Source organism: Teleopsis dalmanni, chromosome X, assembly GCF_002237135.1.
Source record: "Teleopsis dalmanni isolate 2A chromosome X, ASM223713v2, whole genome shotgun sequence".
In the NCBI taxonomy this organism is placed as follows: Eukaryota; Metazoa; Arthropoda; class Insecta; order Diptera; family Diopsidae; genus Teleopsis; species Teleopsis dalmanni.
Genome location: NC_051848.1, coordinates 101,194,042 through 101,208,506, shown reverse-complemented (window position 1 = coordinate 101,208,506; position 14,465 = coordinate 101,194,042). Strand labels below are relative to the sequence as shown.

Here is a 14,465-nt window from a genome sequence, read left to right as displayed (position 1 = left end):
ATTCCCGTCTAAATGGATCGCTATACCCTAATTTTTTCCCAATAAAATATGCTTTATATGAGAAATAGAAGTAGTGAAAACCAAATTTCATAATTAAAACAAATATTTTAGCTGGCGTGTAATGTATTTCAGGTTTAAAATATTCGCGGGTTAGTACAAAATAAGACTAGGACGTGACGAGTTCCGATAAGTTCATTGTTATTAGTAAATACCACCGAGTGTTTTCGTATCTGTGTTATGTTACGACCTCTTCGTATTTATAGTATGTAGATGATTTACTTTAGGTGTAATAGTTGATACCAGAGACGTTATATCTTAGTTTTATTAGCCTTGGAATTTCTAATCTTGATCCTAAACGGATTTGTTAAATATTTTAGTTGGCATGTGATATATTTTATGTTCAAAATATTCACGGGTTTGTACAAAATAAGACAAGGACGTGACGAGTTCCGATAAGTTCATTGTTATTAGTAAACAACATCGAGTGTTGTCGTATCTGTGTCACGACTTCTCCAGAGACTTCATATCTTAGTTTTATTAGTCTTGGGACTTCTAGTGTTGATGTTAAACGTATTTGTTAAATAAATTCGTCTTTTTCTTGACACAAACTGGGTCCTCACTGAGTTTTCTTACCCTCGCATAAACAGTTATACTGCCTTATTTCAAGATCATCCGTAGTTTCGGTTGACTCATTATCGCATGCATGTGATCGGTTTATGCACATGTCATGTGGGTTTCCTTCTAATACTGGAGTCCTAATATTGCATTCCAGATTTCGAACCAACTGTTGTACCATACCATTTCTTGGAAGGCTTTCATCAGAGTGACTGTGCAACAAACTTTTTATTTTATTTCGCGTCTCCTTGAAATCAAATTCTCGAGGAAAAGTGATTTCACCTGAATGAAAAAGTTTTATATATTACTTTGATTTGAATTATTAAGATGATATGCTTTATAAACATTTATATTCTTTTATTGGAAACTTACTGTTGTTAATGGAACTGAAATGGGCACGCATGTGTGTAACCTTGCCAGGTTTTAATGCTAACAGATCAGGTTTAACTGAATGGACCACTGGATTTGAATTTGCCGCCATTTTTTCCAAATTGACAAACTTTTGTCTTGTTTTTATAACGTGGCCATTAGTTGAGGGGCAATCAAAGGACTGTTTTCCGCCAATATTTCTGCCTACAAAAAACGGTAGATTTTGATTCTCTGCAGATTCATTAATTTCGTTATCGTCATAGGTGACGTGAAGACTCATTTCCGTTCGTTTGTTTTGAATATTAAAATTTTAAAAATGACTGTAGATTTTGGGGACTTCCGTTTTTAATTTTTGTGCGAAATCCCAAATTTTTCAATAACATAAGATTTTTAGTACATTACATAGACCAGCTGAATTTTGAAGTTGTGTAGAGTCGAAAAAATATATTATGATTTCAGTAAAAACTTAATTCACTTTTCTTCTTCTTCTTCTTCTTCTTCTTGAGTTAGTACTATTACGCACTTTTACTCTATAATGACTGGGGAGTTAATCACTACCCCACACTAGGCTTTAACTAGGCTAAAAAATCATATCATTTATTTGTCTTTTAGTTGATGACGGACCTTAAATCAGCATATCTTCCTGAGAGTCCAGAAGTGGACTTGAGGATTGTTATGGCGGGGTTAAGTAGCGTATCAACTTTAGTGAATAATTTTAAAGCTCTGTCTCTGATATATTTTTTCACTGAGTCAATCCTAAGATCTCTATGTATGTCCGTTGATCTAATGTACCATGGAATCTTAAACAGTTTTCTTAAGGCCAGGTTTTGAGCTATCTGTAATTGCTTTAAGGTGGTATTTGAGGCTTTGCTATATGTAACACATCCGTACAGAAGTGCAGGTCTAATTACTTGCGTATAAAGTAACTTTCTGTTTTTAAAGTTGAAGTGATAATTATTAAATAGCGGCTTTAATAAATGTAGAATCTTAGAGCAGCTATTCCGTTTGTATTTCAAATTTTTAAGCCAATTGAACCGTTTGTCAAAAGTGACCCCCAGATATTTTATGTTATCCTCCCACCGTATCTCCGTGTCGCAAACGCTCACTCTTGGAGGATGCTGTCTTCTTTTTCGAGTTATAAATATAGCCTTGGTTTTGTCATTATTAATTTTAATCTTCCATTTTTGGAAGTATTCCACCATAAGGTCTATATTTCCCTGTAACGTGTTGCTTACATTTAAGGCATCCCGATCCGAGTAGATCAAGCATGTGTCGTCTGCGTAAAGCGCCATTGATGTGGGACTTAAGGTGGGGATATCTGCCGTGTATACATTAAACAATGTGGGAGACAAAGGCGACCCTTGAGGTACACCTGCTACAATTGATCGGGCGGACGAAAGAGTGCTATTAATTTTAGTACGGAAGGACCTTTCTTGCAGGAAGCTACCAATGATTTTAGTCAAACCACTAGGGATCCCAAAACGGGCTAATTTGACTATTAGACCATCATGCCAGACCTTGTCAAAAGCTTTGGCTATGTCAAATATAATCATCCCGGTTGACTCCCGTTTACTTAGAGCGGTTTGTATCAGCTGCGCAGTTCTGGCTAGTTGTAATTCCGTGGAGAGATTATCCCTAAACCCGAATTGTTCGTCAGGAAGTATATTTAGGGCATTTACCGCTGTTTTAAGCCTAGTCAGGATTACTCGTTCTGCCAATTTCCCCATAGTTGGGAGCAGACTGATAGGACGCCAGTTCTGCGGAAATGAAGGATTCTTGTCCGGTTTAGGAAACACTACGACTGAGGCCAACTTCCAGGCCTTTGGAAATTCGCCAAGCCTAAGCATGCAATTGATGATGTTAACAATGCATTGGATTGCATCTTCTGGAAGATTACGTAGGCATTTGTTACTGATATTATCATATCCGGGTGCCGATCTGGTCTTTAGACTCGAAATAATACATTTAATCTCATCTCTGGAACACTGTGAGATGCTTTCATCTGACATCAGGTTCCTAAGATTAGCAGCCTCTTCGGCAATATTTTCTTCTACCAGAGAATTATAGTCACTATCAGTATTGGGCTGAAATTGCAGCTCCAAAGAATCTGCAAAGGCCTCAGCTTTGGCTATGTCTGAGAAAGCCATGCCGGTAGCTACATAAATAGGCGGCACTACCGGTTTACGTTTAAGCCTAAAATACTTGTTCAAAGCCCAGAAGGTTTTATTACCTGTATCAATTCCTGAAAGAAATTCGCACCATTTATCATTATTATACTTGCCAATTTTTTTCCTGATTACATTAGAGAGACGATTGGCTTCTCTTCTTCTCATAGGATCTCCAGTTATTTGAGCAAATTTTCGAATCGCATTCCTTTGTCTAATGATTTGTTTGATGTAATGCGGCAGATAAAAGTAGTTACTTGGTTTTCTGGTCCTGGTGGTGGAGCTATTATCCAATGCCTCCTTAATCTTGAGAGTGAGTTTTTGGATACAGTCATCAAGATCCTCAGAAGTTACTCGCCAATTATTTATATTTGAAATATCAACCTGATTCTTAAATGAGTCCCAGTTAGTGGTTATGTACGTGAGATTCATGTTGATTGCTGGACAATTTTCAAGAATAAAAAGAACTGGTTTGTGATCCGAGTCCAGTTCATCAAGGACCTCTACGTGCACATTCGATTCTAAGTTATTTGAAATTCCGAAGTCAATGACGTGGACTGTGATTCTGCCATAATGTGTCGGTTCACCTGGCGCATGAATCTGCCATAAGTGTTCAGTGGCGAGCCCATCAATATCCCTGCCAGCTCTGTTTGAAGTTCTGTCACCCCAGCTGCTATGATATGCATTTAAATCGCCCGCTAAGAAAGTAGGTGTCTCGTTGTTGAGGATAATTCACAAGTAAACAAAAATGTTTCTGACATTTAACTGAAAGCTGAATACTGAGTTATATTTTTTGACAGCAAAAATTTGTTAAATCTTTTTTTATAAAAAATAAAATTTTACTACATTACCGTATTTCTCGTACTTCGATTTCTGTTTTATTATGTGGCCGTAATTCAATGGAGGCTTCGATTTAAACTCCCATAAAACTCCCATAATCCAAAGTGAAGTAATGGAAATTAGTTAGTCACATATAGAGTTTGGTGCAGTTCGACCCATCATTTGTTTCGTATTTTATACATCAGCTACTATACATTTTATACAGCTAATATTCTTACGAATTAAACTTACCGGAAAGAGAAATCAAAAACAATTTCTGCACAGCCAATGCAAAATCTCTGCGTATGTGTAGAATGGCCTAGTGTGTGTAGAAATAAAATCGCTTGAGTTGAGAAGTCCTCTTGTATTTAATGTTCTTGATATAACAAAGCTAAATACACGATGTGAGTCCTTGATAAATATACGCGAGATGTCACTTGTTCGATTTTTGTTCGCTTTGCTGCGAAATATATTTACTAGACCAAGTGAAAGACCTGCTGTTGATCAGCAGGCCGATTCCACTAATGACTATTGCTAAAACTCCATTCTCTTCGATAAAATTCTTAAATAAGCGATTTTTATTTTAAGAGAATTGTCCATCGTGTGATTCTGCCAACACAATATCTTCGCTAAATTTATCCGGCGATGTGTATAATGCTGAAATTTATTGAAATGTCAAAATAAAATCAAAAATGTAAACAAATATCAGCTGTTGGAATCATAATTTAAATTTGACATTTAGGAGCAGATACTGCGTCAAAAAAGTGTTCAGCTATTTGAAATTTAAATTAAAATAAAATTAATATAACATTGGTGCGTAGATTAATTAAATAATGGACTATTTGATAAGAAAGCGATTTTTTTTCTGCTCATATGAGAGATTCACGAAATATTTGCACATATTTAATAAGGGAAAAGTTATTAAATCGTACTTAATATATTTGATTCAACATATAGTTCTTACAGAAATATATTATTATTTTTAAATATAGATTTGGTTTAGTTTACATTCAGAATGTCGTGTAATTGCCAATCATTTCTTAACTTGATGCCGGTATGATGATCAGTACTCGATGAAGGTATAACTATTCAATCTTTATATTTTCGAGTATTCAGATAGAAGTTGTTCCCAAAATTGCTCTCACAGAGAACCGAAAAAGTTTCGTTACTAAAATTTACCAATATATGGTATTATATTGAAATATATTGAAAGCATTCCCGTCTAAATGGATCGCTATACCCTAATTTTTTCCCAATAAAATATGCTTTATATGAGAAATAGAAGTAGTGAAAACCAAATTTCATAATTAAAACAAATATTTTAGCTGGCGTGTAATGTATTTCAGGTTTAAAATATTCGCGGGTTAGTACAAAATAAGACTAGGACGTGACGAGTTCCGATAAGTTCATTGTTATTAGTAAATACCACCGAGTGTTTTCGTATCTGTGTTATGTTACGACCTCTTCGTATTTATAGTATGTAGATGATTTACTTTAGGTGTAATAGTTGATACCAGAGACGTTATATCTTAGTTTTATTAGCCTTGGAATTTCTAGTCTTGATCCTAAACGGATTTGTTAAATATTTTAGTTGGCATGTGATATATTTTATGTTCAAAATATTCACGGGTTTGTACAAAATAAGACAAGGACGTGACGAGTTCCGATAAGTTCATTGTTATTAGTAAACAACATCGAGTGTTGTCGTATCTGTGTCACGACTTCTCCAGAGACTTCATATCTTAGTTTTATTAGTCTTGGGACTTCTAGTGTTGATGTTAAACGTATTTGTTAAATAAATTCGTCTTTTTCTTGACACAAACTGGGTCCTCACTGAGTTTTCTTACCCTCGCATAAACAGTTATACTGCCTTATTTCAAGATCATCCGTAGTTTCGGTTGACTCATTATCGCATGCATGTGATCGGTTTATGCACATGTCATGTTTCCTTCTAATACTGGAGTCCTAATATTGCATTCCAGATTTCGAACCAACTGTTGTACCATACCATTTCTTGGAAGGCTTTCATCAGAGTGACTGTGCAACAAACTTTTTATTTTATTTCGCGTCTCCTTGAAATCAAATTCTCGAGGAAAAGTGATTTCACCTGAATGAAAAAGTTTTATATATTACTTTGATTTGAATTATTAAGATGATATGCTTTATAAACATTTATATTCTTTTATTGGAAACTTACTGTTGTTAATGGAACTGAAATGGGCACGCATGTGTGTAACCTTGCCAGGTTTTAATGCTAACAGATCAGGTTTAACTGAATGGACCACTGGATTTGAATTTGCCGCCATTTTTTCCAAATTGACAAACTTTTGTCTTGTTTTTATAACGTGGCCATTAGTTGAGGGGCAATCAAAGGACTGTTTTCCGCCAATATTTCTGCCTACAAAAAACGGTAGATTTTGATTCTCTGCAGATTCATTAATTTCGTTATCGTCATAGGTGACGTGAAGACTCATTTCCGTACGTTTGTTTTGAATATTAAAATTTTAAAAATGACTGTAGATTTTGGGGACTTCCGTTTTTAATTTTTGTGCGAAATCCCAAATTTTTCAATAACATAAGATTTTTAGTACATTACATAGACCAGCTGAATTTTGAAGTTGTGTAGAGTCGAAAAAATATATTATGATTTCAGTAAAAACTTAATTCACAAGTAAACAAAAATGTTTCTGACATTTAACTGAAAGCTGAATACTGAGTTATATTTTTTGACAGCAAAAATTTGTTAAATCTTTTTTTATAAAAAATAAAATTTTACTACATTACCGTATTTCTCGTACTTCGATTTCTGTTTTATTATGTGGCCGTAATTCAATGGAGGCTTCGATTTAAACTCCCATAAAACTCCCATAATCCAAAGTGAAGTAATGGAAATTAGTTAGTCACATATAGAGTTTGGTGCAGTTCGACCCATCATTTGTTTCGTATTTTATACATCAGCTACTATACATTTTATACAGCTAATATTCTTACGAATTAAACTTACCGGAAAGAGAAATCAAAAACAATTTCTGCACAGCCAATGCAAAATCTCTGCGTATGTGTAGAATGGCCTAGTGTGTGTAGAAATAAAATCGCTTGAGTTGAGAAGTCCTCTTGTATTTAATGTTCTTGATATAACAAAGCTAAATACACGATGTGAGTCCTTGATAAATATACGCGAGATGTCACTTGTTCGATTTTTGTTCGCTTTGCTGCGAAATATATTTACTAGACCAAGTGAAAGACCTGCTGTTGATCAGCAGGCCGATTCCACTAATGACTATTGCTAAAACTCCATTCTCTTCGATAAAATTCTTAAATAAGCGATTTTTATTTTAAGAGAATTGTCCATCGTGTGATTCTGCCAACACAATATCTTCGCTAAATTTATCCGGCGATGTGTATAATGCTGAAATTTATTGAAATGTCAAAATAAAATCAAAAATGTAAACAAATATCAGCTGTTGGAATCATAATTTAAATTTGACATTTAGGAGCAGATACTGCGTCAAAAAAGTGTTCAGCTATTTGAAATTTAAATTAAAATAAAATTAATATAACATTGGTGCGTAGATTAATTAAATAATGGACTATTTGATAAGAAAGCGATTTTTTTTCTGCTCATATGAGAGATTCACGAAATATTTGCACATATTTAATAAGGGAAAAGTTATTAAATCGTACTTAATATATTTGATTCAACATATAGTTCTTACAGAAATATATTATTATTTTTAAATATAGATTTGGTTTAGTTTACATTCAGAATGTCGTGTAATTGCCAATCATTTCTTAACTTGATGCCGGTATGATGATCAGTACTCGATGAAGGTATAACTATTCAATCTTTATATTTTCGAGTATTCAGATAGAAGTTGTTCCCAAAATTGCTCTCACAGAGAACCGAAAAAGTTTCGTTACTAAAATTTACCAATATATGGTATTATATTGAAATATATTGAAAGCATTCCCGTCTAAATGGATCGCTATACCCTAATTTTTTCCCAATAAAATATGCTTTATATGAGAAATAGAAGTAGTGAAAACCAAATTTCATAATTAAAACAAATATTTTAGCTGGCGTGTAATGTATTTCAGGTTTAAAATATTCGCGGGTTAGTACAAAATAAGACTAGGACGTGACGAGTTCCGATAAGTTCATTGTTATTAGTAAATACCACCGAGTGTTTTCGTATCTGTGTTATGTTACGACCTCTTCGTATTTATAGTATGTAGATGATTTACTTTAGGTGTAATAGTTGATACCAGAGACGTTATATCTTAGTTTTATTAGCCTTGGAATTTCTAGTCTTGATCCTAAACGGATTTGTTAAATATTTTAGTTGGCATGTGATATATTTTATGTTCAAAATATTCATGGGTTTGTACAAAATAAGACAAGGACGTGACGAGTTCCGATAAGTTCATTGTTATTAGTAAACAACATCGAGTGTTGTCGTATCTGTGTCACGACTTCTCCAGAGACTTCATATCTTAGTTTTATTAGTCTTGGGACTTCTAGTGTTGATGTTAAACGTATTTGTTAAATAAATTCGTCTTTTTCTTGACACAAACTGGGTCCTCACTGAGTTTTCTTACCCTCGCATAAACAGTTATACTGCCTTATTTCAAGATCATCCGTAGTTTCGGTTGACTCATTATCGCATGCATGTGATCGGTTTATGCACATGTCATGTGGGTTTCCTTCTAATACTGGAGTCCTAATATTGCATTCCAGATTTCGAACCAACTGTTGTACCATACCATTTCTTGGAAGGCTTTCATCAGAGTGACTGTGCAACAAACTTTTTATTTTATTTCGCGTCTCCTTGAAATCAAATTCTCGAGGAAAAGTGATTTCACCTGAATGAAAAAGTTTTATATATTACTTTGATTTGAATTATTAAGATGATATGCTTTATAAACATTTATATTCTTTTATTGGAAACTTACTGTTGTTAATGGAACTGAAATGGGCACGCATGTGTGTAACCTTGCCAGGTTTTAATGCTAACAGATCAGGTTTAACTGAATGGACCACTGGATTTGAATTTGCCGCCATTTTTTCCAAATTGACAAACTTTTGTCTTGTTTTTATAACGTGGCCATTAGTTGAGGGGCAATCAAAGGACTGTTTTCCGCCAATATTTCTGCCTACAAAAAACGGTAGATTTTGATTCTCTGCAGATTCATTAATTTCGTTATCGTCATAGGTGACGTGAAGACTCATTTCCGTACGTTTGTTTTGAATATTAAAATTTTAAAAATGACTGTAGATTTTGGGGACTTCCGTTTTTAATTTTTGTGCGAAATCCCAAATTTTTCAATAACATAAGATTTTTAGTACATTACATAGACCAGCTGAATTTTGAAGTTGTGTAGAGTCGAAAAAATATATTATGATTTCAGTAAAAACTTAATTCACAAGTAAACAAAAATGTTTCTGACATTTAACTGAAAGCTGAATACTGAGTTATATTTTTTGACAGCAAAAATTTGTTAAATCTTTTTTTATAAAAAATAAAATTTTACTACATTACCGTATTTCTCGTACTTCGATTTCTGTTTTATTATGTGGCCGTAATTCAATGGAGGCTTCGATTTAAACTCCCATAAAACTCCCATAATCCAAAGTGAAGTAATGGAAATTAGTTAGTCACATATAGAGTTTGGTGCAGTTCGACCCATCATTTGTTTCGTATTTTATACATCAGCTACTATACATTTTATACAGCTAATATTCTTACGAATTAAACTTACCGGAAAGAGAAATCAAAAACAATTTCTGCACAGCCAATGCAAAATCTCTGCGTATGTGTAGAATGGCCTAGTGTGTGTAGAAATAAAATCGCTTGAGTTGAGAAGTCCTCTTGTATTTAATGTTCTTGATATAACAAAGCTAAATACACGATATGAGTCCTTGATAAATATACGCGAGATGTCACTTGTTCGATTTTTGTTCGCTTTGCTGCGAAATATATTTACTAGACCAAGTGAAAGACCTGCTGTTGATCAGCAGGCCGATTCCACTAATGACTATTGCTAAAACTCCATTCTCTTCGATAAAATTCTTAAATAAGCAATTTTTATTTTAAGAGAATTGTCCATCGTGTGATTCTGCCAACACAATATCTTCGCTAAATTTATCCGGCGATGTCTATAATGCTGAAATTTATTGAAATGTCAAAATAAAATCAAAAATGTAAACAAATATCAGCTGTTGGAATCATAATTTAAATTTGACATTTAGGAGCAGATACTGCGTCAAAAAAGTGTTCAGCTATTTGAAATTTAAATTAAAAATAAAATTAATATAACATTGGTGCGTAGATTAATTAAATAATGGACTATTTGATAAGAAAGCGATTTTTTTTCTGCTCATATGAGAGATTCACGAAATATTTGCACATATTTAATAAGGGAAAAGTTATTAAATCGTACTTAATATATTTGATTCAACATATAGTTCTTACAGAAATATATTATTATTTTTAAATATAGATTTGGTTTAGTTTACATTCAGAATGTCGTGTAATTGCCAATCATTTCTTAACTTGATGCCGGTATGATGATCAGTACTCGATGAAGGTATAACTATTCAATCTTTATATTTTCGAGTATTCAGATAGAAGTTGTTCCCAAAATTGCTCTCACAGAGAACCGAAAAAGTTTCGTTACTAAAATTTACCAATATATGGTATTATATTGAAATATATTGAAAGCATTCCCGTCTAAATGGATCACTATACCCTAATTTTTTCCCAATAAAATATGCTTTATATGAGAAATAGAAGTAGTGAAAACCAAATTTCATAATTAAAACAAATATTTTAGCTGGCGTGTAATGTATTTCAGGTTTAAAATATTCGCGGGTTAGTACAAAATAAGACTAGGACGTGACGAGTTCCGATAAGTTCATTGTTATTAGTAAATACCACCGAGTGTTTTCGTATCTGTGTTATGTTACGACCTCTTCGTATTTATAGTATGTAGATGATTTACTTTAGGTGTAATAGTTGATACCAGAGACGTTATATCTTAGTTTTATTAGCCTTGGAATTTCTAGTCTTGATCCTAAACGGATTTGTTAAATATTTTAGTTGGCATGTGATATATTTTATGTTCAAAATATTCACGGGTTTGTACAAAATAAGACAAGGACGTGACGAGTTCCGATAAGTTCATTGTTATTAGTAAACAACATCGAGTGTTGTCGTATCTGTGTCACGACTTCTCCAGAGACTTCATATCTTAGTTTTATTAGTCTTGGGACTTCTAGTGTTGATGTTAAACGTATTTGTTAAATAAATTCGTCTTTTTCTTGACACAAACTGGGTCCTCACTGAGTTTTCTTACCCTCGCATAAACAGTTATACTGCCTTATTTCAAGATCATCCGTAGTTTCGGTTGACTCATTATCGCATGCATGTGATCGGTTTATGCACATGTCATGTGGGTTTCCTTCTAATACTGGAGTCCTAATATTGCATTCCAGATTTCGAACCAACTGTTGTACCATACCATTTCTTGGAAGGCTTTCATCAGAGTGACTGTGCAACAAACTTTTTATTTTATTTCGCGTCTCCTTGAAATCAAATTCTCGAGGAAAAGTGATTTCACCTGAATGAAAAAGTTTTATATATTACTTTGATTTGAATTATTAAGATGATATGCTTTATAAACATTTATATTCTTTTATTGGAAACTTACTGTTGTTAATGGAACTGAAATGGGCACGCATGTGTGTAACCTTGCCAGGTTTTAATGCTAACAGATCAGGTTTAACTGAATGGACCACTGGATTTGAATTTGCCGCCATTTTTTCCAAATTGACAAACTTTTGTCTTGTTTTTATAACGTGGCCATTAGTTGAGGGGCAATCAAAGGACTGTTTTCCGCCAATATTTCTGCCTACAAAAAACGGTAGATTTTGATTCTCTGCAGATTCATTAATTTCGTTATCGTCATAGGTGACGTGAAGACTCATTTCCGTACGTTTGTTTTGAATATTAAAATTTTAAAAATGACTGTAGATTTTGGGGACTTCCGTTTTTAATTTTTGTGCGAAATCCCAAATTTTTCAATAACATAAGATTTTTAGTACATTACATAGACCAGCTGAATTTTGAAGTTGTGTAGAGTCGAAAAAATATATTATGATTTCAGTAAAAACTTAATTCACAAGTAAACAAAAATGTTTCTGACATTTAACTGAAAGCTGAATACTGAGTTATATTTTTTGACAGCAAAAATTTGTTAAATCTTTTTTTATAAAAAATAAAATTTTACTACATTACCGTATTTCTCGTACTTCGATTTCTGTTTTATTATGTGGCCGTAATTCAATGGAGGCTTCGATTTAAACTCCCATAATCCAAAGTGAAGTAATGGAAATTAGTTAGTCACATATAGAGTTTGGTGCAGTTCGACCCATCATTTGTTTCGTATTTTATACATCAGCTACTATACATTTTATACAGCTAATATTCTTACGAATTAAACTTACCGGAAAGAGAAATCAAAAACAATTTCTGCACAGCCAATGCAAAATCTCTGCGTATGTGTAGAATGGCCTAGTGTGTGTAGAAATAAAATCGCTTGAGTTGAGAAGTCCTCTTGTATTTAATGTTCTTGATATAACAAAGCTAAATACACGATGTGAGTCCTTGATAAATATACGCGAGATGTCACTTGTTCGATTTTTGTTCGCTTTGCTGCGAAATATATTTACTAGACCAAGTGAAAGACCTGCTGTTGATCAGCAGGCCGATTCCACTAATGACTATTGCTAAAACTCCATTCTCTTCGATAAAATTCTTAAATAAGCGATTTTTATTTTAAGAGAATTGTCCATCGTGTGATTCTGCCAACACAATATCTTCGCTAAATTTATCCGGCGATGTGTATAATGCTGAAATTTATTGAAATGTCAAAATAAAATCAAAAATGTAAACAAATATCAGCTGTTGGAATCATAATTTAAATTTGACATTTAGGAGCAGATACTGCGTCAAAAAAGTGTTCAGCTATTTGAAATTTAAATTAAAATAAAATTAATATAACATTGGTGCGTAGATTAATTAAATAATGGACTATTTGATAAGAAAGCGATTTTTTTTCTGCTCATATGAGAGATTCACGAAATATTTGCACATATTTAATAAGGGAAAAGTTATTAAATCGTACTTAATATATTTGATTCAACATATAGTTCTTACAGAAATATATTATTATTTTTAAATATAGATTTGGTTTAGTTTACATTCAGAATGTCGTGTAATTGCCAATCATTTCTTAACTTGATGCCGGTATGATGATCAGTACTCGATGAAGGTATAACTATTCAATCTTTATATTTTCGAGTATTCAGATAGAAGTTGTTCCCAAAATTGCTCTCACAGAGAACCGAAAAAGTTTCGTTACTAAAATTTACCAATATATGGTATTATATTGAAATATATTGAAAGCATTCCCGTCTAAATGGATCGCTATACCCTAATTTTTTCCCAATAAAATATGCTTTATATGAGAAATAGAAGTAGTGAAAACCAAATTTCATAATTAAAACAAATATTTTAGCTGGCTTGTAATGTATTTCAGGTTTAAAATATTCGCGGGTTAGTAAAAAAGACTAGGACGTGAGAGTTCCGATAAGTTCATTGTTATCAATAAATTACCACTGAGTGTTTTCGATCTGTGTAGTACGACCTCTTCGTATTTATAGTATTAGATATTTACTAGTGTAATAGTTATAACCAGAGACGTTATATCTTAGTTTTATTAGCCTTGGAATTTCTAGTCTTGGATCTAAACGGATTGTTAATATTTATGTGGCATGTGATATATTTTATGTTCAAAATATTCACGGGTTTGTACAAAATAAGACAAGGACGTGACGAGTTCCGATAAGTTCATTGTTATTAGTAAACAACATCGAGTGTTGTCGTATCTGTGTCACGACTTCTCCAGAGACTTCATATCTTAGTTTTATTAGTCTTGGGACTTCTCGTGTTGATGTTAAACGTATTTGTTAAAATAAATTGTCTTTTTCTTGACACAAACTGGTCCTCACATTCTACCCTGCATAAACAGTGATACTTGCTTATTTCAAGATCATCCGTAGTTTCGTTGATCATTATCGCATGCATGTGATCGGTTAATGCACATGTCATGGTGGGTTATCCTTCTTAATACTGGAGTCCAATATGCATTCCAGATTTCGAACCAACTGTTGTACCATACCATTTCTTGGAAGTCTTTCATCAGAGTGACTGTGCAACAAACTTTTTATTTTATTTCGCGTCTCCTTGAAATCAAATTCTCGAGGAAAAGTGATTTCACCTGAATGAAAAAGTTTTATATATTACTTTGATTTGAATTATTAAGATGATATGCTTTATAAACATTTATATTCTTTTATTGGAAACTTACTGTTGTTAATGGAACTGAAATGGGCACGCATGTGTGTAACCTTGCCAGGTTTTAATGCTAACAGAT

The 14,465-nt window shown here is 33.1% G+C and overlaps 4 protein-coding genes across 4 annotated transcripts; all 4 read right to left on the bottom strand.

Moving 5' to 3' along the window:
• Positions 1-105: 105 nt before the first annotated feature.
• LOC119689510 lies at positions 106-1,448 on the bottom strand. The gene is made up of 2 exons (XM_038104342.1): positions 988-1,448; positions 106-897 (listed from the first exon to the last, which is right to left on the bottom strand). Exons 1-2 carry the CDS (start codon positions 1,262-1,264, stop codon positions 617-619), a joined length of 558 nt encoding a protein of 185 aa, XP_037960270.1. The 5' UTR covers positions 1,265-1,448; the 3' UTR covers positions 106-616.
• A 3,839-nt stretch (positions 1,449-5,287) lies between these two features.
• On the bottom strand, positions 5,288-6,648 carry LOC119662486. The gene is made up of 2 exons (XM_038072116.1): positions 6,166-6,648; positions 5,288-6,075 (listed from the first exon to the last, which is right to left on the bottom strand). The coding sequence occupies exons 1-2, from the start codon at positions 6,440-6,442 to the stop codon at positions 5,897-5,899; spliced, it is 456 nt and encodes a 151-aa protein (XP_037928044.1). The 5' UTR covers positions 6,443-6,648; the 3' UTR covers positions 5,288-5,896.
• Positions 6,649-8,039: 1,391 nt separating this feature from the next.
• LOC119662548 lies at positions 8,040-9,403 on the bottom strand. Its single transcript, XM_038072188.1, has 2 exons — positions 8,922-9,403; positions 8,040-8,831 (listed from the first exon to the last, which is right to left on the bottom strand). Exons 1-2 carry the CDS (start codon positions 9,196-9,198, stop codon positions 8,551-8,553), a joined length of 558 nt encoding a protein of 185 aa, XP_037928116.1. The 5' UTR covers positions 9,199-9,403; the 3' UTR covers positions 8,040-8,550.
• A 1,393-nt stretch (positions 9,404-10,796) lies between these two features.
• On the bottom strand, positions 10,797-12,160 carry LOC119662566. Its single transcript, XM_038072207.1, has 2 exons — positions 11,679-12,160; positions 10,797-11,588 (listed from the first exon to the last, which is right to left on the bottom strand). Exons 1-2 carry the CDS (start codon positions 11,953-11,955, stop codon positions 11,308-11,310), a joined length of 558 nt encoding a protein of 185 aa, XP_037928135.1. The 5' UTR covers positions 11,956-12,160; the 3' UTR covers positions 10,797-11,307.
• Between the last annotated feature and the right edge of the window lie 2,305 nt (positions 12,161-14,465).